Genomic DNA, 25,272 nt, shown 5'->3' with positions numbered 1-25,272 from the left:
ACAAGGCTTTTATTGAAGTGAGGGAGGCAGCTCAGCCGATGCTTTCAACCGGTTGTTCATTGTTTCAGTGAATTAAAGGAAGAAACTTGAAAAACCAGTGATTTTTAAGAAATACATTTTTATTGATTTCAAATGGAGGGAGGGAGAGGGAGAAAGGAACAGAAACATCAATGATGAGAATCATCCTCCTGTGGCACGCCCCCTAGTGGGGATGGAGCCTGCAACCCGGCCATGTGCCCTGATCTGGAATCAAACCAAGACCTCAGGGCTGGACACTCCACCACCGAGCCATACCGGCCGGGCAAAATCAGTGAGCTTTTAAAAAATTAAACCAAAGATGTAAATTGGAACATTATGCAGCCATAAAGGACGAAGCAGCTTTATTGGAGAAGATCACACATCGGTTACCCAGGGTGCCGTCTGAGCAGATCTTAGTTCATTTTATGTGTGTTCTCACCGTGAACTCTGACATCGATTTCTGAGCTTGTTAACCACGGAGAGTGTCCACGCAGGGCCAGGCAGTGAGGCAGGAAATGAGGGCTCCCGGGGCTGCGAGGGTCGGAGCCCTCATCGGCTGCCTCTGGCCGCGTTCGGCACGGGGGCGTGGTGTGTGATTTGTCCCTCCTGGGCTGTCTCACACTCCGGGGTGCAATCCCCTGTCCCGTCGGATCAGCGCCAGCAGCTGTGGAATCGCCTTTCCATCTCGCTGTGTCGGGCCCTGAGCGTGATGCCCTCACGTTCAGGAGAAGGTGAACTTGATCGATGGTTTATCCGGTTTGCCGCACCCCACTGGGAGCACGAAGCCATTCCTTCTCGTGGCACCTCCCCCCCTTTCCCGCCGAGTAAATACGGTGTCACATGGAATTGCGGATGAGCCTTCGAGTCCCTTAAAATAAGGCGAGTGACTCATTCACACCCTGAAATAGTGCGGCGGCAGCATCCTCACCTGCGGCTCGGCGTTCTGGGCTGTTCCCGTGTGGGCCGGGTGTTAATGGGCGCTCTCAGGTCCCTCCCCTCCCTGCCCCCGTCCCCAGCTGCCTGGCCGGGCTCTGGGCCTCCGCCCCGGGGATCCCGAACGCTGTCCCCGCTGTGGGCTGTGGTGGGCGATCCGCGTGAACCCAGCCGGATCCTGTATCCGCCCTCCCAGGAGCAGAGAGGGTCCCCTCCCCGCCCCCGGGCCCTGAATGCACAGAGGCAGGTGCCCCCGCGGCAAGTTCCCTTGCCGGAGGCCCGGGGAGAGCTTTGCTGGCTTCTCGCTTTGTCCTGGACGCACATGCTGTGTCACCTTAAAGGACATTGGACAGCGCCGCTGAGGGCGGCCCGCTTGCGGTGGGATGCCTACGGGTGCGGGGACAGGGCTGTGTTCGCCGTGACCTTCACGTGCCGGGCTAAAGCAGAGCGGCAGCCACAGGCCACGCAGAAGGCAGACATCTCCGTGCACGTCCCCTTCCTCCCCTCCTGACAAGCGTGCCTCCTCTCCACCTGTGAATACCAAGCAGCGTCGATACGCTCGCAGCCATTTATCCACAGGCAGAGCTCCCTTCACGCAAGCTCCGTACCTGAACACGGGGCGTAGCGACATGTAAGCGGACGGGTTTCACGTGACCCAACGCCCATTCCAATGAAGCTCCCGTTAGCAGCCCGCCTCGTGCAGTGAGATGGGCTCCATTTGTCAAAGGGCCTTCAACCGCGGCTCCATGGATAAGGCATCGTGTGCCTCTGGTGCAACCCACCAGTTATCCCGGTATATATGTGCATGTGCGCTACATATGTACACGTGTGAGTATGTGTGTGCATGCGTGTGACTGTGTGACTGCATGCGTGCTCATGTGCTTATATATGTGCGGGTATGTGTGCAAGTGTGACTATATGTGTGCATGTGTGTAACTATACATGTGTGACTACGTGTGTGTGATTATATGTGCATTGTGTGGCTATGTGTGCATGTGTGGTTACTCACATGCATGTGGCTATATGTGTGCGCATGTGGTTGCATGTGTGCATATGTGAATATGCATTTGCATATGTGGCTATATGTGTGCATGTGTGAATATGTATGTGCATGTTTGAATATGTGTGTGAATGCACAGATACACTGGCAGTTTCCAGGGGTCACAGCTGCCATTCTAAACGACCTCCTCCTGGGAGCAGGACCACCCACACTGCAGCCCCCGAGGCAGGGCCTCGCCAGGCCTTTCCTAGACTCTCCTGTGGTGCCGGCGTCCTCGCCCCGGCAGGACAGGCAGGAGGGCCCAGCTGCCGGGCCCTCACCCGCCGGGAGGGCGGCAGGGCTGCCGAGCACACCACGGGAGCACAGGACTTTTCCTGTCTCTGCTGGGCAGACGTGTCTCTGTGTCTCCTCGGCCGGTTAATAGCTCGGTTACTGGTGACGGTATCAGACCCCTTAAAGGGGAAGTCCTCCTCCTGCAGGTGCTCCTGACTCGGCGCTGGCCCTCCCTAAGGCAGCCTTCCTGCCTCCGGCCCCTCCCTTACAGAGGCGTCTCCCGTGACTGCACCCCTGCTTCTAAGCGGGTAGTTGTGAGCTATGACCTGACCAGTTCCCGCCCCTCCTTACCTTGGACAGTGGTTCTCCACCTTCCTAATGCCCGACCCGTTAGTGCAGCTCCTCATGCTGCGGTGACCCCCAACCATAACATTATTCTCCTTGCTACTTCATAGTGTAATTTTGCTTCTGTTAATGAATCATAATGCACGACCCACAGGGTGAGAAACGCTGCTGTGGAGCCTGAGACCATCGGAAAACACAGGTATTTACATTATGATCCATATCAGCAGCAAAATTACAGTGATGAAGTAGCAAGGAAAATACTGTTATGGTTGGGGGTCACCACAACATGAGGAGCTGGATTAAAGGGTCAGGCATTAGAAAGGTTGAGGACCACTGCCTTAGAGAATGCTATTATTATTATTATTAGTAGTAGTGTTGTTATTATTATTAAATATGGTTATTAATGTCAGAGAGGAAGGGAGAGGGAGAGAGTGATAGAAACATCAATGATTAGGAAGAATTACCGATCGGCTGTCTCCTGTATGCCCCCTAGTGGGCATCGAGCCTTCAACCCAGGCATGTGCCCTGCCCAGAAATTGCAGTGACCTCCCGGTTCAGAGGTCGATCCTCAACCACTAAGCCATGCAGGCCGGGCAGTGCTTTTATTATTGTCATATCTGCCGCGGACATTTAGCAGTTTTTATAACTGATTTTTTAAATCCAGATGTTGGTTTTTAGAGCCGTTTTAGGTTCACAGGGAAATTGAGAGGAGGATAGTTTTCCCATAAAACCCCTGCCCCCCTCTTCCCGCAGCCTCCCCCCCTTACAGTGTCCCCACCGGAGGGTGCGAGCGTTACAACCCATGAACCTGCATCCATGGGTCATTTCCACCCCTTCACCTCCCCTCCACCCCCCAAGTCCATAGACCGTCCGAGCGCTCACTGCTGGTGCAGGCTTCCCATTGGCCTGGACAAACATGTGATGGTGTGCATCCGCCGTCATCATGCCAGGCAGAGTGGCACAGTGGCGTCCCTGCCCTCGAGCACTCTCTGCTCAGGACCTCCTGACTCATAGGTCAGTGATGCTCAGCCACGGAGCCACGCCAGCCGGGCTGTACGGTATCGGACTTTTAAACACACGCGTGCACCTTGTATGTGACGGGGGCACCTTGGTGGCCGGCACCAGAGCCCTGTCCCCGCCGCTGCTCCCCAGCTTCCGCTCTCCGGCAGCCCAGGCACCGAGTGAGCACAGTTTAAATCGGAAACTCAGCTCAATCCCGTCGCCTGCGCATCTTGCATCCCTCCGAGCAGGGACGGCTCATGATGGATTGTGAACAAATTGCTTTGTCTTGTTCTCTTAGACCCTGGAACACAGGATGGCTCTGATAACGCTCCTTCACTGGCGGCCACTTTCCGTAACCAAATCCCATCCCCAGGCTCACACTGTGCTTCCGTGAGGTCAATTTCCAGATAAATTATCGAGAGCCGGAGAAGGGAAGACGCAGGAGAACCCTACCTCCACGCGATGATTTATGGACATTTCCAAAATCCTCTCAATCCAGCTTTCTTATGGCAGCCACGGACAAAAGCCCACCCGGGAACCAGCAGGGAAGACCGCGGGCAGCGAGAGCCGGGTTTCCCTCTGAGCTCCCAGGCCTTTGGCCACAGGAGTCTCTTTGCTTCCGTTCGGAAGTGGCTGAGAATACCCACGTGCGCCTGCTGCTGAGCCAGCCCACGGGGCCTTCCACCCGGAACGGAAACGCGTGGCAAAGCTCAGCTCAGCGGCCACAGGAGGCCCCCCTCCGGACGGTGTGCTGGCCTCCGATCCCTGGGACCCGGGGCACTGGGTGTGGAATTCCCGACCTTGTGTTCGGGGAGGTGGGGCAGCCCCGTGCTTGGCCAGGACGGCCTCCACGCCCAGGGAGTCTCCCTGCTGCTCTGAACAAAGCAAAGTTACACTTAAAAGCGATGTTCAGCTGACCCATTTCACTTACTTAATTATTGTTAGTATACGTCTATTGCTTTCAGAGAGGAAGGGAGAGGGAGAGAGAGAAATAGAGACAGCAGTGATGAGAGAGAATCGTGGATCGGCTGCCTCCCGCACACCCCACACTGGGGATCCAGCCGCAGCCCTGGGCCTGTGCCCTGACGAGGAATGGAGCTGAGACCTCCTGGTCCACAGGTTGAGGCTCAGCCCCTGAGCCAGGCCGGGCAGCCGGGCACAGCTAATACATTTAAGTCCAGTGAGCAGGTCCCTGTCTGTTTGAAGACCCTCCTGGAAAGACAATAAGCCGTGCTTCAGGGGCCAAGGCCGCCACACGGCACTCTGGGAATGCCATGCGTGCCTCTGCCCACTGCCGGACAGGGTTCCGTGTGCGGGCACCCTTTCTCTGAGGCAGAGTGCTCTGTGCAGTGCTCTGAGCACTGGTCGGCAAACTCCTCAGTCCACAGAGCCAAATGCCAACAGTATGACAAGTGAAATTTCTTGGAGAGCCACATTTTTTTAAACTTAAACTTTTTCTAACGCCACTTCTTCAACATAGACTCGCCCAGGCCGTGGTATTTTCTGGAAGAGCCACCCTCAAGGGTCCAAAGAGCCGCCTGTGGCTTGAGAGCCGCAGTTTGCCCACCACGGTTCTAAGGCATGCAAAAGCCGTGGAATTCACATACTTTTATTAATCCGAGAGACTCTTCAAGGAAATATTTGATGGGATTACCCTCACAGAGACAGAAACCTAATTTGGCTTAATGGGCAGTAAGTGCGGCTGCACAATTGAAAATCGTCCTGTGTCGGAATAGAATCTGCTGCTTTCCTTGTCGTATTACTCATACCGGTAGTTAGAGCCAGGTCAAAAGTTTGGTTCGAAATTGAAGCATCAGCCTGGCTGGCGTGGCTCAGCAGTTGAATCAGGAGGTCAGGGCTCTTGCAGGGTTGTGGGCTCCATCCCCAGCAGGGGGCATGCAGGAGGCCACTCTCATGTCTCGCTCTCCCTCTCTCTTTGTCTCTGAAATCAACAAGAACGCTTTTTGGAAAAGGGACCATCGGACCCTAAGGCATCCTTTCCTCCTTTGGCAGCCCTTCAGCGTGACCTGCTTTCCTCCTGAGGTTTGCTGCTCCGGGCTCACAACAGACCGGGGTTGAAACTGGGGTGTCCCCGTGTCCGTCCACCCTCCGGGCGCCATGTCCCTTTCAGGCAGGCGTCACGTGGGAGGGAGGACTCGGGGAACGGCCTCTGCCGCTGGGCCAGCGTCCGAGGGCTCCCTGGGCGGCAGGCCTGCCACCGGGGATGTGGCGGGCGGTCCCGGCGTCAGAATGTGTCTCCGGAGGATGCTCGCTCTCCTCTGAGCCCCGCTCACGACCGTGTATCTCCACGGGGTCTCCTCTGTCGGGTCCTCAGCTTAATGTCAGAAACACGAAGGTCAGCGTCAGGGACGTTCTGCAGCTTTGACGTCCAGCTTTTCTGTTGGGAAAAGCGGCAGACAGAGCTGCTCAGAGGGGTTGAGTCCGCGCTGCGTGCAGACCCGCTGCTGGGCAACGGGTCCTGGGTGGCCGTCCCCCGGGACCGTCCATCTTCGAAGTCCCCCCCGGGAGAGCGGCTCAGAGAGCCTTCGGGCCTTTATCTTCAGGCCTTGGACAGGGGCGGGGCAGGCCCTGAGGATAGGGCAAACCCTGAGTGCAGAGCGGGGCGGGACGGGGGTGCAGGGCGGGACAGGCTGCCTGAGCACCCGAACCACGCAGAGGCAGCCGATGTGATTTTTAAGCGGTGTCTGTGCCCACGGACGGCCTGTGGGAACGTGGAATCTGCTCACTTGTGCCGTTGGTCCCACCCCCCGCCGAGTAGCACCCTCCCCCCGACCTCCCCCCACGTGGGCGGACGGTCCCTTCCGAAGAAGCTTCAGGTGCTGCGCAGGTGCTCCGTCCCCCCACTCCTGCCTCGTGGGGTTAACGGTCTCCTCGCAAGCATGGCATCTTCTGAGGCAGCCAAGGTTTGCTCTGCGTCCGGCCCAGGCAGTGGCCCCGGATGGACAGGCTGGGCGGGCAGGCTGACCCACAGGCCTTTCTGTTCCATCTTGTTGGCTGGAAATCTTTACGGGACAAACACATTTCCTCGTAGATGTATGTTATAATTCCTCTAGACAGGGACCCCCCTCTCCCCCTCCTTTACTTGATGTTGCATTGCTCCTGGTTTTCAGAAACGTGACTTTCTGACTCCTTGACACTCACGGGAGAGCAGCCGGGACCAGACCGGGGGTCACAGGTGCTCCCCTCAGCTCCCATCGCTAGCATCTCTCCTGACGGGGGTGCCTGTGTCTCTGCTCAGTAATCCACTGAGCGTGTGGTTAGTTAGAGGGAACCATCTGTAAAAAAATGGCAGCAACACCCGTCAGCACCCGGGGGGGATATTTTGAAAGAAGGTTTGGCAATGTCTACCAGGAGCGGACGATTAGATGGTGTACGTTTTGAAAGCTAAAAATCAATTAGCCCTATCAGAATCATCTTTTAATGCCCTTTCATTTCATAGCACGCTATTACTGAACTCCCACTTTTGGAGCCTGATAACTCCATTGCGCTACGGCGCCCTCAGTTCCTGCTCAGGGGAGAAGGATACTCACCTCCTCTTCCTCCAGCAGCCAGGGGGGAGGGTGCCCGCAGGATGGCGCTTAGCTCCTTGGGGTGATGTCTGTCCCTAAGAGCTAATGACACAGCGTGGAGCCATTCTCCTCGGCTCCTCTCCCAGGGTGCAGAGGCAGCGGCTGGGGTGAGCTGCAGGGAGAGTCAGGGTGGGGCTGTGTCCTCCCTTACCCCTCTCCTGGGAGGGATAAAGAGAAATGGGCTCAGCAGACTGCCTCATGAGAAAGGCTGCCATGGCCCCGAGAATCCTGCTCCTGGCCTGCTGCTTATTAGCTGATCAAAGTAAGTTGGGGATTCAACACACATGAGATATGAATGTGTGCTGGGTGTTTATAACCATGCCTCGGGCTTTCATGCTGCTCCTAAAAAACCGTGTATGTGCTTTCTGTGCCTGGGAAAACCAGTTCCTACAAGGCCTCCATTGTTTAATAAGAGATGTTCTGTTTTCATTAAATCCAACGATAACTTGGGAGCATGTGTTTTAGGATGGAGGAAGACTAATTTTACACACACACACACACACACACACACCATGGCTTAACTTATTTGAAATAACTTCAGATAAAAATAAATGAAAATTCAAGCAGCACTCTTAGGAAACGGCAAGGAAGAATGTTTATAATAAAAATTATTTGAACTCAAAACAGTAGGAAGTTCAAGTACATGTTATTGAGCCTGACTATGGTAACTATAGGCACACAGTCTGTTTGTAAGCCATACATCCCGTAATGCGCACACACACACACACACACACACACCCGTTCTCCCTCTGCGGGTAAATGAATTGGTGAGGTTTGGGAGTGCTACATGGTTATGTGTCACAAATAGAAAAAGTAATTGATGGGGAACAAGCATTGTAATTTGCCGGCAGCCCTGTAATTGAGTTTTCCAAGTACCGAGCCGTGCTCTCTCCCTACCTGCATGTCCTGCTGGTGACGGCAGGAGAGGAACCCCGTTCTCAGGCAGGCAGGGGGTCCCGGTCTGTGTCAGGAGGAGAAGGAGTCCCCAGGTATCACACGGGGAGGAGAGGGGTCCCCAGTACCTCCCCGAGAGGAGCGGGTGCCCGTGGCCCGCCTCTGGGTGGTGCCTGGCATTGTGCCCGAACCCCGCTGCGCTAGGAGCCCCGAGACATCAGGCAGCACAGGAGCCCGTCCTTGGCCCCCAAGGTCACCATCTCCCGCTGCCTGGCTGCCCCCCAAAGGCAGGGCAGCTCAGCTCTCTGCCCGGGGAGCCGGCCGCCGCGTTCTGACGGGGGAGGCTTGGGGGGTGCGCGGGGTGCATGGAGGATGGTGAGTGGTGTCCAAGGCGTCTTCTCCCTGTTCTCTCTGCGGTCCCCGGGGGAGGGCTGGCAGCTGTGTGCCAGCGCGTGCGACAGGACACGCTGTCACCCGCGAGGCCAGTTCGCGGAACACGCTCACGTCCACATGAGCCGGGGGCTGGGGGAGGTCTGGGGCCTTGTGTTGGCATTGTGTTGGCAGCCCCAGCAACCGCATGTAACCCTCCTCCCTCCCGGTCCCTAGCACGGCTTTCCCGTCAGACCCTCAGCCTGGGCTGTCCCCTCAGCCTCACCCAAGTCCCTCCTCTTAATCCTCCGGACGTTGGCGGGGGGAAGAGGCCGATCCCGCTCAGCTGTGAGCCCATCGGACGCCCCGTCAGCGCCTGCGGGCGCCAGCGGCGGGCCTCCCCCCCACGCCACGCGCGTCTGTAAAAAAACGTTTTCTCTCCGTGGCAGCCTTGACCAACTTTAACATCGTTTTCCGTGAGAATTCTCAGCTGAAACTATTCAAGAACACCCGAATGCTGATTAATATGTTTATTTTTATAATAGTCATTGCAAATTGATTTTTTAAATTAAATTCAAAATATCGTGGCAGGGGTTTCTGTTTTGGACGCCTGTCGTTAGTGGGTTAGGGAAGGCCGTGCACCGGAGGGAGCCCCAGGCTGACCCCTCTCCCACGGCCGCCGCCTCCAGGCAGCGAGAACCTTCCCGTGATTCCGTGCTGGTGGCGGCGACGGGCACAGGCCTCCTGGGGATCCCGGGGGGGGGGGGGGCTGGCCCTGAGGTCTTCCTGTGGCTCAGGGTCCCACCTGGGAAGGAGGCCGTGGAGCCGGGCTCTGCAGGAGGACGGGAGGGAGTCCGGGGTCTTGGGGAGCAGCCAGCTTGGGGGGCACAGGCAGGGGGGTGTCTGTAGTCAGGGTGGCCCTCGGGCCCCTGGAGAGCATGTTAGGGACCAGGAGGGAGGAGGGTTACATGCGGTTGCTGGGGCTGCCAACACAATGCTACAGAGTGGGTGGCGTGAGCCCAGAAATTCATTTCCTCCAGGGGCCAGGGCCAAGGTGTCGGAGGTGTGTCCTCTGGGCCTCGCTGGCCCTCCCTCTGCGGGGTCTCCTGATGAGGACAGCGGTCAGGTGGCATTAGGTTCACACCGGTGACCTTTTTCTCCACTCCCCTTCACTGGCCCACCCCAGGCCATCAACATCCTGAGGTTCTGGGGTCAAGACTCAACCTGGGAATTTGGGGGCGGGGGGCGGTGAGGGGGAAGGATGTAATTCAGAGGCGGCCTCAGGGGGTTATTGGGGACAGTCAGAGCAACTCGTGGTGGCCTGCAGGGCTGTACATTTGTCCACGGTGGTCCTGAGATTTGCTTTTCATTTATGGTAATGGCTTTTTCCTAAATAAATTACTTTTTAACAGAATCCCCATGGAGCAATGCCCAGGGTTCCTGATTCTTTCCGACACGTGCCTCCTATGGACCGAGCTTCCTCCTAACGCTGTGGTGGGCAAACTGAGGCTCTCGAGCCACATGCGGCTCTTTGGCCCCCTGAGTGTGGCTCTGCCACAAAATACCACGGCCTGGGCGAGTCTATGTTGAAGAAGTGGTGTTAGAAGAAGTTTAAGTTTAAAAAATGTGGCTCTCCACAGAATTTTCCATCGTCATCCTGTTGGTACTTGACTCTGTTGGCGAATGAGTTTGCCGACCACTGGCCTAATGGATCGGCCTGGGTTGTCCCCTTTGTCCCGTCTGACACCTGGACAGCTGGTTCCAGTTTGAACCCCGTGCGCTCCGTGATCCGCAGCTTCCCATGGAGGCAGGAACCAGGAGCCTTGCATCTTGCAAACGTTTCACTGCACAGCCAGATAATTAACTGGTGAAACACATACTCAGTTTTGCAAACGAGTTGTGATTCTGGAACATAATTAAAATTAGTGATTAAGGTACCACGCCGCGGATGCACCTTCCCTTCCAGGCCGGGAGATGGAGATTCATCAAAAGATAAATTATCTCCACGGAACATCTGTTGCTGAGTGACTTCCCGTGTGTTTCCTGTGCGTGCGCCGTGGGAGTGGCGTATGGGGTCCAGGTGGAGGGAGCCCGGGTGATTTGCGACTCATCCTTTTTCATTGCGTGTGGGTGGCAGTGACTGGAAACGGCTCTGATTGTCATAAGTAAAAAAAATTAATCTTTCGAATATATGAATTTAGTTTGAGGAGATTAATCGCTATCAACCAAGGTTTTGTATTCCTTAATTAAAATTATAATGGTCACCGTCATAATCAGTGCTAAGTAATTTAAAAATTACAGTATAGACTCCGGATGTGGGTGAGATTAGTGGAATGGCTTCTGGTGTTGTCATTATGTCTGTGCAGAAATTGGAATAACGTTTATGTAACTCCGGGTAAATTGCTATGTATTTTTTTTAAATACATATTTTAATTGATTTCAGAGGGGAAGGGAAAGAGAGATAAAAACATCACTGATGAGAGAGAATCATCCATCAGCTGCCTCCTGAACTCTCCACACTGGAGGTGGAGCCCACAACCCAGGCCTGTGCCCTGACCGGGAATCGAACCGTGACCTCCCTGTTCACAGCTCCACACTCAACCGCTGAGCTACGCCGGCCGGGAGTAGCTGCTGTACATTTTAATTGGCATCTCCTAAAATGATGTTTCTCAACAAATCTTCATCCAAGAGGCTTTTTTGTCTTGTTTTGTTCTTGCCAAATGTGATGGAAAAGTAGCTTCAGGGTGTACTTACCAGGTGTGTGATGGTACCCCAGGTGCCAGAGGGCCCCCTTAAGGCACTCGTGTACCTCACCTCGCACACGCGAGCCTGATGTTCACGTTCAGGTGCCAGTAAGCCCCCTCCCACTCCAGCCTGTAGAACAGGCATGGCCCGTGCTAGCCTTAGAGCTTGACACGCTTACTGTGCAGTGTGAGCGCCTGGGGCCGGATCACGGCACGCCTCTGTGAGTGTTTGCCACGTGGACAGCTAATGGACGGCACGGACCTAGACGTGGGCGAACGGCGAGCCGCGTGTGTGAGCAATCACCAGACGGGCGGCGCGAGCCTCCTGATGAACATACGCTGTCGGTGGGATCTCGGTGTACCTTCCAGCGGGACTGGCTTTACACGCGACAGTGCGGTCTTAAAGTTCACGCACAGGAATCCATCGCCGGGGCGCTCCCGAAGGACATGGCGACCCGCGCAGCCCTGTCGGACCCCCCCCCCCCCCAACAGAGCGCCGCAGTGATTAGCGCTGACCCCCTTTGATCGAAGGGCCTGTCCGCTCTGTGTGCCTGCGGAGCAGCCCCAGACGTCAGCGCGCGCCGCTGTCGCCTGCCGGGATTCTGTGACTTTCAAACCGTGTCCTCCCCGCCTCGTCCTCAGGTTCCTCAGCCAAATCAGGCTTTTTAGTTCTGAATTTCAACCGACAGGGACACTTTGGTCCCCACCACCGATGTCAAGATCTGAATTATTTCCATCCCCTCCAGATGGCCCCCGAGTCCCTCCAGAGCCAGCCCCCCGCCCCCCGTCACTGCTGTCGCCATTTCCACAAGGTCACATGTGTGGCCTGTCTGTTCCTGGCATCCTCGGCTGAGCCACGTGTGGGGGCCACGCCATGTGTCAGTAGCTCTAGCTCAGGGCTCAGGGCTGCTTCTTGCGTGCTCCACCCTCGCTCCATCGTTTACCCGACGGCAGGCAGGTGGGTGTCTCCCGTCGGCAGCGGTGACTACAGCCGGTGCGCTGCTGTGGAGGTCTCTGTGCGGCTTATGCTTTCCTTCCCTGAGCTGCTCCCTAGAAGCAGGATGGTGGGGTTGTGGGTAAGTCCTTGGTCCCCACGTAGGAAACGGCCTGTCTTCCCAAAGGGCTCCGTTGTTTGACGTTCAGACCAGCAACCAGGGAGGTTTCGGCGGCTCTGCAGCCTTCTTCTTTCTCTTAGAATCCCGCCATCCTCCCAGGTGTGCAATGGGATCTGATCGTGGTTTTAACCCTGCCAGTGACCTTGTCTCCATGTGTCCCGGCCCTCTCGATCTCTTTCTGTGAGAAGCGCCTGTTGGATTTTGTGGCCAGTTTTCTGACCGGCCGTTTGTCTGTGGCTGGCTCTCCGAGCGCTCTCTGTAGTCCGGATACAAGCTCTTGGCCAGGTACGCGTCTGCCAAAGGTCTCCTCCAGCGGGGCAGCCTGCCTTTTCAATTTCTTCTCAATGTCATCTGAAGAGCAAGCATTCTTGATTTTGAAATAGGACTTACCTTTTTTTTCTTTTCTTATATGTTTCATGCTTTTTTTTTTTTTTTTTTTTTTTTGTATCCTAAAAATTGACGCCCAACCCAAGGTCACAAAGGTTTCCTCCGTGTTTCTCTTCCAGAAGTTTTGTTGTTTCGTGTTTTGCATCTAGGCCTGGGATGCGCTTGAAGGTGGTTCTTGTGTGTGGTGTGAGGTATGGGCTCTCCTTCCTCCTCCCTCCTCCCTTCCCTCCTCCCTGCCTTCCCTCCCAGCCTTTTCACAGTCGTGTCACATTGTACCGTTTGGAATACCGTTTGTCGACAAGATGTCCGCCTTTTCCTGACTGAATTCTCTGAGCCCCTTTTTTGAAAATCAGGGAGCCCTGTGGTAGGCGTGTGGTTAGTGTGTCCTCTGTGTGTCTGCGCCTTCACCACGCTCTCTGGATCCCGATCTTCATCCTGCGTCTTGAGCTTCGGTGGTGTGTGCCCTCCCGCCCCTTCCATCAGTGCCCTCCACTGTATCGCGTGGTTTGTGTCACTGGGTCAGCATGGATTTGTGTATAAATGCTTCCCAAGAATACTATCTGATCAACCAGGTCTGTGGTCGGCAAACTGCGGCTCACGAGCCACATGCGGCTCTTCGGCCCTTGAGTGTGGCTCTTCCACAAAATACCACGGTCTGGGCGGGTCTGTTTTGAAGAAGTGGCATTAGAAGAAGTTTAAAAAATGTGGCTCTCAGAAGAAATGTCAGTCGTTGTACTGTTGATATTTGGCTCTGTGGACCAATGAGTTTGCTGACCACTGACCTAGGTCATCTCTGTTTCTATTATACAATAACTTTCTATTTCAAGATCTTCCCTATGATTTATTAATTTAATTTTTAACACCTGCTCTGTGACATGGTTTCCTTGTTACCAACTCCTCCATCCAATATTGATGATGTTGAGGACAGGATTTTTTTATGATTCATCTAGAGGAATTGCTTTTCATTCAATAAGGAGTTTCCACTTGAATCTGTAGCTCTGGTGTCAATAATGTTCTTTATGGACCGAAGTCAGTTAAAAAAAAAAAAAAAGCGAAGGCATATTGATCCTCCCTTCAAAGGTAAAATTGCATTAAGATTGAGTTGCTCTTATTTCGGTTACAGTATACTTTGAGATACTATGTATCATGGGGGAGACTTGGAAGATTCTAAATTCTCTGAGGCGCTAATATTAGTCTGATCTACTGAGTTTATGAAAAATATAAAATGTCTGCTCTACTTGGTTAGCAACAAATGAATTATTTTAAGAGAACTATTCCGCATTCTACCGTAAAGTATAATTGTATGTATAAAATTTGATTGTTTATTTTTATTTTCATAGCCATGAATGTGTGTTTAATGCATCACGCTGAATAAGTGCCAGCTAATTGCTGTGGGTACCTTCAGATGCAAACAAGCCCTTTACTGCCGCTGTAAAAATCGGAATTGATTTTGGTTTAAAATTAGATCTCTCTCCTTGTACCGTCTGCAATGCTATAAAACGCTAGGACTCCCTGAACTGCACCCAGCACTCCATTTGAATTTGGGGGTTAATTTCGCTGCAAGTTGAAAAGCACTAATCGACGGCACTCATGCAGCTGATCGGCCATTCTGCTTTTAATTTCTTGTAGTTTGCGTCTGCAAACGCTTTTTATTTTACGGTCCTTTATGAAAAAAGGAGTCGCAATATTTTGGAAACGAAATGCGTTGGAATTAACCATACATTGGGGAACAGCACGTGGGACGGAGCTTGTCTTTAAAGGAGGAACGGAAGGAAACCGTCTCGGCGTCCAGCGGACGGCCGTTCCGGGGAAGTGGAGCTCGGGCGGACGGTGTGTGAGCACACGCTGGCTTCCCCGGAGCCTCCGTGCTGGCAGGGGAGCTGGTTCGCCTGCCTATTCCGTCTCAGGCCTGATCGAGCACCGGATTAACAGCGTGGCAGCACCTTTGCCATGAACAGCAGCGGCGCCCTTCAACCTGACGCTCTCGAAAACTGTGACTGGTGCTCTCGGGGGCTTTCGTGTGTCCGCGCCACCGACGTCAGCCGCTGCCCAGGTTTATTCCCGGCCCCGTCGGCCTGTTCAGTGGCAGACTCGGCTGTCAGCTGCTCCCCTCCTGTGCAGTGTCAGTGGTGCTTCCCTCAGTGGGGGGATTCTTTGGCTTGAATGCCCCCCCACCCCTCGCCCAGAGAAAGTCACGCAGAATTCACCAACTCACACATCTCCCCCGAAACTGCAATTTAAAAAAATATATTTTATTGATTTTTCACAGAGAGAAAGGGAGAGGAATAGAGAGTTAGAAACATCGATGAGTGAGAAACATCCATCAGCTGCCTCCTGCACACTCCCTACCGGGGATGTGCCCGCAACCAAGGTACGCGCCCTTGACCGGAATCGAACCAGGGACCTCTCAGTCCGAAGGGCGTTGCTCTATCCACTGAGCCACACCGGTTAGGGCCCGATGAAGTTACTTTCCTTCTAGTTCATACCCGCACGCTTAGACTTCAGCCAGCAGAGCTGACAGACGCTGCGAAACGAAATAGCCGGTCTCAAGCCCACAACCCGGGCCTATGCCCTGACCAGGAATGAAACCGTGACCTCCAGGCTCAGACGGAACAACACGTAGGTTCCCAGTAGCCGGTGGGTCTCCCCTGAGGTGTCTCCCCTGCAGTGTGGGACCTCCTCCTCATGCTCTGCGACCTGAGACCTGAGGGCCTTGCTCTTCAGCAGGTCATCCCCAGCCCCGCCCCCTCTCCCGCCCCCCCTTGGGCACAGCCCCCCCCCCCCCCCGGGCACAGCCCTGCCCCCACCCGGAGCTCTCTCCGGACGCCACGGGCAGCTGTGGCACCACGTTTCCGATTTTGAATCAGGACCTGCGGTGCTTTGAGAAGTAAAATTACGGAGGAGGTGAGTCTTTTTTTCAAGACTTCTCGAAGCGATTGCTAAATCACTTTTTAAAAAGGTTAAGGCCATTTCGGCTCCCACCAGCGGTGTGTGAGTGCTCGGCCCGCACCCTCGCTAACAGCCTCATCACCTCGGCCCTGCTGCTGTTTTGGCGAGCAGATAGCGCGGCATCATCTCCATCTCTGATTACTAATGAAGTTCACATTTTCTGTTTATGAGGCATCCTGCGTCCTGAATCTTAAATCTCAGCCACCGCGCGCGGCCTCCCTGCCCCCGCTTTGCATTGCTTTGAAGGCCCAAGGCAGAGGTCTTCGTTTTATTTATTTATTCCTTTTGGCTCGGCCCCGGGGTGGGACTGGCGCCCAGGCTCAGGCTCGGAGGAGGCGGGACGCCCACCGCTGGTGGAGCTGCCACCCTCCCCGCCGTGCAAAGTAAAAGCTTCATTTGACTTCTAAATGCTTTTCCCATAAATCAATGCAGAGCCACACAAGAGTCGTGTTATTTTCTGAGCCTTCAGAATAGAGCTTTGCTTTTCACATGTCCGGCTGGCTGATGTGGCTCCGTGTTTGGGGGTCAACTGAGGAACCAGGAGGTCACGGTTCGATTCCCTGTCAGAGCACAGGCCTGGATTTCGGGCTCCATCCCCAGTAGGGGGCGTGCAGGAGGCAGCCGATCAATGATTCTCTCTCATCTTCAGTGTTTCTCTCTCTCCCTCTCCTTTCCTCTCTGAAATCAATACAATATATTTTTGAAGCAAACGAAAACTTTTCACCGTTCTTCCATTTCTGCTTGCAGTGTGTAATCGGCGGCAGATGCGCTTCCGTGGCTGCGCGGGTTAACCGCCCTCACGCCCTCTGGGGGCCACGTGGCGGTAAAGCTTCGAGGTGCCAGTGTTTGCCCTGAGAAGCCTGGCACTCTGGGGATGGAGCCCTCGCCACGCATGGGAGGCACCCTCCTGGGCGTGTGACCAGGCCCAGGCCCATTCCCGTGGGGTCCATCGGCTCAGGCTAGAGAAGAGCTGACATTGCAGGACTTGCTTCTTCTTGGAAGGACTGAACGGTGCAGGTCCCATCTGGAACATTCCCTCGGGTGAAGCCAAGAGCACGCGTGCCCAGCTGGCCTGTTGACCTCTGACCACAGTGACCCGTCTCCCGGGCTCCGTTAGTGGGTCCCCACCCTGGCTCAGGCCCTGAGTTGCCTCCTCGCTGACGTTCTCATCCTCCCTGCAGACTCCCGCCTGGCCGGTTCGCACGCCTGGCCGGTTCGCACGCCCGGCCTCGCTCTCTGGAAGGGCTCCATCATGGTCCGTGTGTCATTCCATTCCTGCCCCCGGCCGTTCCCCGCCGGGCCAGGCGGGGTCTCTCTGCATCCCATGCCGCCTGCCCCTCGGGGGAGAGCGGCCCCGGCCCCAGTCCCGCAGTGGCAGGGCCCATGCCCTCAGCATCCTCAAGGCCGGCTGAGGTCTGGCTCTTCTCCTCTGAGCTTGGCATTTCAAGGTCAGCGCTTGGTGTATGGCCTCCGGCCAGACATGCTAGCGTGTGATCCCGGTGATTCCGGGGGGGGTGTCGCCGTTGTTGGACATGAAAAGGAACGCGAGTCCACGCGAGGGGACCGTGGCCGGCACAGGCCTCTGCTCGCTCTGGAACAGCTGTCTCTGGGCGGAGCCCGGGTCATGGCCGCCTCCCTCCATCAGCGCCAGAGCTGGGCATGACCTGTGGCGGCCTTACCTTTCCTCTCCCTGCGCCCGCGTTCTCCGCCTGCCGGGGGGACAGCGGGCCCTGCCTGGGGGGCGCGGGGAGGAGGGGGCGTCCGCGGAGGCCTCGGAGCTCTCAGGACGCCACGTGCCTCCGGGTGAGGGGAGGTGGAGCTGAGCTGCTGAGCGATGCCCTGTGGCCGTCACTCGGAGGGAGCCGCTCAGAGGCCTGCAGAGGGGCCGCAGAGACTGGGTTGGGGGCTGTGGTTCCGCCGGCCTCGTTGTACTTGATCAGCACCTGAGGTTGTGAAGACCATGACCCCAAATGGCACCTTCTAGCCTGAGGAGTTGCAAAGGCGGCTTCTCCTGCACTCGACGGGAGGCCAAGTGTTTGTGTATCTTAAAGTCTGTAGCCCTGGCTGGGGGCTCAGGTGGCCAGGGCATCAGCCACACCTCAGCAGCGGCAGGTCCAGTTCCTGGTCAGGGCGCAAACCGGGGCTGTGGTTTCTGCCCCAGCCCGGGCACATATGAAAGGAAACCAATCAGTGTTTCTCTCTCTCTCTCTCTCTCTCTCTCCCTCCCCCTTCCTCTCTCTCTAAAAATCATTAAACCCTACCCTCCTGTGAGGATGAAATAAAGTTTCTGTTCATCAATAGGCATCTTGCCATGTCAGCACTCATCCCTCCAGTGGAAAACACACGTTATTTAGCTCTTTTTCTGAACCCCAACTCGGCATCTAAACCTCAATTATTATTGTTCGCAAAGAATTTACATTTCTGGGCGCACGGAAGACACCATCGTGTCATTACTGTATTTGTTCAATTTACGGAATGCGCCAAGGAGGGCTCGTTGGGAAGCATGGATGGATGCTGCAGATGGAGAATGAATTGGAACAGTATCGGACCTTAACATTTCACTGCAGAGAGTGAATTTCAAATTAATGCAGGAGGCATTTAGGCATTCAGATATACTGCTTGTAAAAGTGGAGTTCGTAAAAGAATGCAATTTGGGAGCTCATTTAATAAGGCGAAATTAGGGCATGTCGGAAAGTATTTCTCATCGTATAATTTCACCGCCCTTGCACTGGTTTAATGGGAGAAAATGCATGTCCCGTGTTTCTTAAAATGTCAATAATTTAGGATGAAATATTGAAGTGAAGGGAGGCTTTTAAGATGTTGTTGGCCATGAACCCCAGACGTGTGATACATTGTACTCAATGGCAACAGGGCCACTTAGCCACCTGCCCTCCTGCCACATAAACCCCCTTCAGTGCATACATTCAAATGCACGTATGCACAGGCCTGCACACACAAGCACACGCAAACATGCAAATGCATGGGCACAGACACGCACACACAAACATGCATGCACTCAGACCTGTACAACAAACATTCACATGGATAAAGCTATAAACATGCACCTGGACACACCTGCACACACACTCACATCCACAACCCTGTACACACAAACATGCACGTTCCTGCACGCACATGCACGGACCTGCGTGCACACACGCACCTGCACAGACCTGCACACATACATGTGCATACTCACAGCTTACGACTTGGTGGCTGCCTCCATCTGCTGACTGCTTCTGCCCTTGACTTCTCCGGGTCTTGGTTTTGTCTGTCGGTTTCCTTTTCCTCCTCCTTTCCCTCTCCTCCAGTCCCGTCCGCCCTGAGAACTCCCTTTCACATCACCTCTCACAGCTCTGGAGGAGAGCTCATTGTGAGCGGGGGACTGCCTCCCGGGTGCAGGCAGGATTTGGAGGCGGAGGGGCCTCTGGGTGCCCCAGCCCCAGGTCAGGGCTCACACACACATTGCGGTCAGGGCAGAGGTGACGGAGCACAGGGCAGAGGAGGTGGAGGTTTCAGTCCTGCCTGGAGCCCCTGCGTGTTCCCTACGAGCACACGTAACGCTTGTTCTCCAGCCCGGACCGCCCTGGCCAGGAAGCACTGATACAGAGCGGCGGCGGAGAGAAGGGGGAAGGAGAGAAAAGGAAAAGGGGAAGGATGGTGCGATGGAGTGTCCAGTGCCTGCTGGGGGCCGGCCAGCGGTGGCGGGAGTGGGGCTTCCCGCTGCCGGTTCCAGCCCAGACTCCTGGGTGATGCCCGCTCTCCCCCGGTGTGGTTCTCCCCGCTCCCCCCCCCCTGCCCCGTCTCACTGTGTCTCCGCTTCCTCTGCAGGGGAACTTCGTGGCGTGCATGACGGCGATCTTACGGCAGATGGAGGATTACCATTACGCCCACTTGATCACGACCTTCGGGAAGATGAGGACGGACGTGGTGGTGAGTGTCGCTGTGACCCTGTCCACCCCCTGTCAGGGGCCAGCGGTCTGGGAAGACACTGGTGTCGTCGTTGTAAGGGTGACTTTGCACGGGGGTGGCCCGCGCCGATGGGAGCCTCCGGGGAGGGACCGCCTGAGCCGTGTGCCCAGGATGAGGTCCGGACTCGCACACCTGCTGCTCGCTGGGGGCGGGGCGGCCCCTCACAAGCCTCGGGATCCTTGAAGGCTGGGGTGCTGCCCAGGAGGCGTCACCCCGCTCGCCCGCTGATGGACCTGCAGCAGCAGGAGCCAGGGAGCCCTGCGGCTTCCCTTCTCTGCCTGATCCACCAGCTGTGCCCATGGGCCCCAGCATGGCTCAGTAGCACCCTCCTGCAGCCAGACGGGGGGCGCGCCACGGGGCGGAAGTGAACGATTAGGGGCACCCTCCCTAAGACCGGCATCCCAGGGCCTCAGGGCAGGTGCTCCCTGACACCCAGGCCCTCACGCAGGTGTCCTGGGTGGTCCAGGGTGACGCCTCTCACCGGGAAGTGGGGGGTGAGAGTGCTCCTGGGAGTGGCCATGGTGAGAAGGTCAGCCAGGGGACTGTCTGGCTGGGAAACCTCTGCAGTGGCCTCCCGCTGGGAGCCTGGAGTCAGTGCAGAACAGCCCCCCACGCTGTGAGGGCAGCGGAGCGGAGCGGGAGCCGCGGCCTGAGGTCTGTCCCTGTGTTTGTTCCTCGGGAGCATCCGTGTGGGCCTTGGTCCCAGCCTGTCCTGGCCCCGCACCCCCCCCCCCCAGCATCTCTAACATCCCGATGCCCCCCTCCCGCCCCCTGTGACGTACAATTCTATTCTCCCAAAAGCGGACACTGTTCACCAGGAGGAAGCCTGATGGGCCGTGAGCCTGGTCCACACGAGCTCCCAAAGAGCACGGCTTCCATGAGAGAGGAAAATAAAAGAAGGAGAGGACAGTGGGAGTCCTGAGGAGGAAATCACTCAGAAACTGTTTAAAAAATAACATGAAGTGACATGAAAAATAGGAAGTAAAGCTTCAAAGCATCCACCAGAGTACAGAGACGCGTAAACGTCACAATGTGTGTTTACAGAGCCCAGGAAGCGCGCGGAGCTCACTGTGAATAACTCGCTCTCAGATTGCCCCCCTAAACATCAAGTCACCCCCTTGGGGTGTGGGCCCCCCCCGGAAACCCCGGGTGTCCGTGAAGCCTAAGGAAGACCCCCCGCCCCTGGCCCCCGCCCCTGGGCGAGGGGTCTGGGCCGCAGGACCCTCACGAGTTCACTCTCGGACCCTGGCCCTTGAGCGCCTTGGCGGGAAGGGCGGGCCGAGGCAGCCAGACCCTCTCCATGAGCAACGCAGGAATCGCCTCGGCCTGGACCGGCCTGGAGGGAGGGGTCACTGACACCTCCTGTCCGCCCTCCATCCCCCTTGTCGCCTTGGAAATGCCAGCGTCATCGTCTGTGCAGCCAGGCCCCCTGCGAGGCAGATGCCCCGGCGGGGCCGCGGCCACGGCTGTGAGTGATGCCGAGGACACGGACGCCCACAGACCCGCGGCCCACAATGCACAGCGCCCCGCGTGCTCAGCACAGCGCGGGGAGCAGCCGACCCCTGAGGAGGGGGGCGCTCTCCCGGGAGGGCGGCGGGAGGCGGTGGGGAGAGGCGTCGCCTCCAGAATAATAAAAACCAGACCCTGCGTCTCCGTTATTAGGCTTGGAGGAGCGATCAGCAAGAGAGCGGGCAATTTCATGCAAATGGAGACGCGGCGAAATTACCGCACTCCGCCGGCGGAATCTGCAAACTGGTCATTAACATGTGGAACTCTTGACGAAGTGGGGAACTTAAGGAGTGAAATATGGATTTCAATATTGAAACCGGGGAGCGGAGCCGCTGGCTGTGTGCGGGAGGCACGCGGAACACCCCTGCTGGGAGGGCTGTGGCCAGAGCATTGTGAGCTGGGTTATGGGGACCGTGGGCCGACCACGCCCAGGACCCCAAGCTCTCCTCCGCTGGCGGCCTCTTGGCAAAAGGGTGATCATAGTTGCTCCCTGGGTTTTTCTTTTTAAATACGTTTTTATTGATTTCAGAGAGGAAGGGAGAGGGAGGGAGAGAAGAGAATCGTTGATTGGCTGCCTCCTGCATGCTCCCTACTGGTGATCAAGCCCAAAACCCTGGGCACGTGCCCTTGACCGGGAATGGAGCCGTGACCTCCTGGTTCATAGGTCAACACTGAGCACACCGGCTAGGCACTGTAAAGAACTATAAATAACCTTCATGTTATGTGTGTAAACATGCTTTTCTCTGAGCAGAAAGTGATTACCACAGACCTGTAATCCTTGGGAAGTCAGGAAGACACGCCTGTGGGCTGTTTCCAGCCATGGTTTTGGAAAAGTTATGAGGTGCTGAGCAAACGGAGATAGAAATAGTTTGCGGCGCCCGGGAAATACATCTGCGTTACTTTTTAGGAAGTTTTCGTTCAGCTTCGAGGACACAGTCATTCATCCTGGGATGACTCAGGGGTGCAGCGGGGCGGGCACGGTAGGGCAGGGCCGGCCTCACCCCCGCCCCGGCGCTGTCTCAGTTTGTCCCTCTTCCTCCAGGACTTCCTGATGGAGACCTTCATCATGTTCAAGAACCTCATTGGGAAGAACGTGTACCCGTTCGACTGGGTGATCATGAACATGATGCAGAACAAGTGAGTATCCGAGCGGCTTCCCGCTCCCGGCGCCAGGGCCCGGGGCTGCCTGGTCACCGGGGGCCCTCCCCACGGTGCCCGTGGTCTCCCCTCTGCCACCGAACACTGGAGGCTGTGGGTTCCCTGGTGCCCAGACAGGGCTTTGGTACAAAGCACCCGGGCTCTGGCCCCGGAGGAAGCAGACCTGAGCAGGCCCGGCCCCCTTGTCATGGACAAGGGGACCCCTTGTTCTCGTCAGGACCGTTAGCCGGTCAGGGCCTCGGGCATTCAGCAGGAAACCCGCCTGAGGGCGCTCCGCCTGCACCGGGAGCCGGCAGGCGCGGGGGCTGAGCCGCGGGAGGCCGCTGCCCGCCGAGCCGGCGTCTCCCTCTCCCGTGACCTTTCCCGTGCACCGCGGGGAGCCTCGTCCTCCGTGTCCGCCTGTCAGGTTCCCGGCGCTGCGCGTCCGTCCGGCTACAGATTATGTTGTAACGCGCAGTATTTGGTGCCACCCCGCCGCGGGGTGATGCAGGAGGAAAGCGAGCTCTGACAGCTTGGTCTTTGCAGCTCAGTGAACGCAATGGTTCCACACAGAAGCCACGCCAGAGGCCGCGCCCACGCCGCCGTGTCGGAGCCGCTGGGCGCCGGCGCCGCGTGCCCACCCGGTGCCCCTGCCTGCGGGTCCCGTGCCCGGGCTCCGAGGAGGGCTGGCCGTGTGCGGTGCTGTTTGTGGCTGTGAACATTACCGTCCCACCAGGGGGGCGCTCTTCTGCTGTCTCCAGCCGCATGTGCCCTTTGGCCTTCCTTGCGTGTGGCTCTTGCACAACATACCACGGCCTGGGCGAGTCTGTGTTGAAGACGTGGCGTTAGAAGAAGTGTACGTTTAAAAAAATTTAAAGAAATCTCTCCAAAGAAATCTACACGCGGCTCATGAGTTGACTGTTGACTGAGTTTGCCGACCACTGGCCTAGAGGGAAGGAGAAGGAGCAGCCGAGGAAAGTCTTTAGATGTGTGATGTGAGCCAGACGCGGTTGGTGGAATGGCTAACAGGGTGGAGCCTTGGGTTGGGTTGGGGGGGGGATAGTCACGAGCTGTGCTTTGGCCTCGCTCAGTGTTTCTCCATCCTTCTGTCACCTGCCGGGAAGATGGATCAAACCGCACTCAAGGTGAATGGAGAGGAGACATTGAGTGCTCAGAAAGTAGACTGTGTAGGCCGGGGTGGGCTCTGTAGGGCCATGGGAATGTGGGAATGTTCTCTGGGCCCCAGAGAATGAGTCTCCACCCCGGTCCAGAGACACGGCCCCGTGGAGGAGGTGCAGACGGCGAGCTAAAGCGATTCGAGAAGCGTTCGGAGCCACAGGGAGAGAGGAGGTGCACGCCGGGGTGCTCCTGCCATTTAGCTGACGCTAGCGAGGCCCCTGGCGCTGAGCGTGGCAGCAGAGGAGGAGGCACAGGCCGAAGCCCGGGTGCTCTCAGATTCAGGGACTTAACCAGGGACAGGGGCCCTACGGAGCCCACGTGTGGCCAACAGCAGGAGACAGGCCGGGAAAGCGAACGGCCGGGGGAGGACGTGGAAATAGCGGAGAAGCGGCCGGAGGCTCTGGCCACGCCGAGGTCCCTGCTGATGGCGGCCAGAGCCGTGTCCCTGGCGTGGCCGAGGTGGAATCCAGCCCGAGGGGACACGGAGGGGACACGGAGGGGACACGGAGGGGACACGGAGGGGACACGGCACACCGGGCGTGGGCCCCTCCTGTGGGCTCCGGTGCTGCCGCATCTGAGGAAGTGTCTGGAGGCAGGCGTGACTCAGACGGGGGTTGGTGTGTGTGTGGAGCGTGGTGGAAGCCATCTGGTGGAGAGAGAGCCGGCGAGTGGTCATGGAGCATGGAGGCGGCGAGGGGGCACGGGAGGCCCGGAGAGGAGGGAAGGGCAGGAACACGGCCAGTGGGGCATCGTCCCAGGAGAGGAGACGGCGGGGGTGCAGACGTCGGCACGGGTGTCGATGTCGGAGTTGGTTGGTGAGGAAAACTGGTGTCTTCCTAGTGTCTCACCCACGTAGGAAGCAGGCCCATTAGCGAGAAGGTGTTCGGGGAAGGGGCAATGGTAACCGTATGGACACGATGCCCGGATGGTCCGCCTGCACCCCACGCCCTGTTCACGCGCTCTGGGGGTGCAGACGGAGCTGGGGCCTGCAGCACGTGCCTCTTACGTAAGGCCCGGGAGACGCCGCCAGCCGGTGGCGCCGGAAAGGGTACGCTGCTTTAAATAACTCCTGTGCGATCATCCTGCGGTGAACGTTTCTAGATGGATCTTGTCTTTTAAGCTCCAACAAACCCTATTAGCCATGAAAGCACTCTGGTCTCTCAAAATAGCCTTCTTGCAGCCCCTCCCCCCACGGCGCCAGGGCTGCGAGGGGTGGTGAGGCTGCGAGGGGTGGTGAGGCTTGGAGGGGTGGCGAGGCTGGGAGGGGTGGCGGGGGGCGGGGGGGGAGCCCGGCCCACTGGACAGAACCAGCATCCGGCCATGGTCGTTCTGCTGCTGTCCTGGCTCCGGGGCTGTCCACTCGCAGGCTCCCAGAGGGGGGCGTTCCCGTGGAGAAACGGGGTGCATTCAGTATCTGCTTGCAGGCACCCGGCCGCCTCCTGCTTCTCCGTCTGCTGGCTGTGAGCTCTGTGCTGCCTGGGTGTCTTCCAGACCATGCTCCCTGAGGTTCCTCTCCTCCGGCTTCGGTGTAGAAATTTCCAGAAGGCTGTGGTCCTGTTCCTCCCGCCGCCCTCCTCACCTCCTGTCCTTAGGACCACAGAGCAGAGGCCCGGAGCCCTCTGGCGGGTGGAGCTCCCGGGTCCGAGCCTCCTTGTCTGGCCCCAGACACCAGGGCGGCAGCCAGCATTTAGAGAACCAGGCTGTCCGGTGTCATGGCCGTCGCTTTGTGGTCTCCGTGAGGCCTCAGCTTCCCAGCTTCTCTGTCCCGAATGCACGCGGGATGGAGCTCCCACGTGGGAAGGGAGCTGGCTTCTCACCACGGAGGCTGCAGACGCCTCCAGGAGGCACGTAACCTG

At 57.0% G+C, this 25,272-nt stretch overlaps 1 protein-coding gene across 2 annotated transcripts in view; it reads left to right on the top strand.

Moving 5' to 3' along the window:
* DOCK1 (dedicator of cytokinesis 1) overlaps positions 1–25,272 on the top strand; it is a 204,427-nt gene that overhangs the window by 128,538 nt on the left and 50,617 nt on the right. For both annotated transcript variants that reach the window (XM_036439319.2, XM_036439318.2), the window contains exons 28-29: positions 19,451–19,552; positions 22,143–22,237. In XM_036439319.2, coding sequence (XP_036295212.1) covers positions 19,451–19,552; positions 22,143–22,237 — 197 coding nt within the window. The remainder of the gene's footprint in view (positions 1–19,450; positions 19,553–22,142; positions 22,238–25,272) is intronic.

The sequence above is a fragment of the Pipistrellus kuhlii genome, unplaced genomic scaffold (genome assembly GCF_014108245.1).
Source record: "Pipistrellus kuhlii isolate mPipKuh1 unplaced genomic scaffold, mPipKuh1.p scaffold_m20_p_15, whole genome shotgun sequence".
Lineage (NCBI taxonomy): Eukaryota > Metazoa > Chordata > Mammalia > Chiroptera > Vespertilionidae > Pipistrellus > Pipistrellus kuhlii.
Note: the sequence above shows the minus strand (reverse complement) of the source record. Positions and strands in the feature narration are given on the sequence as shown.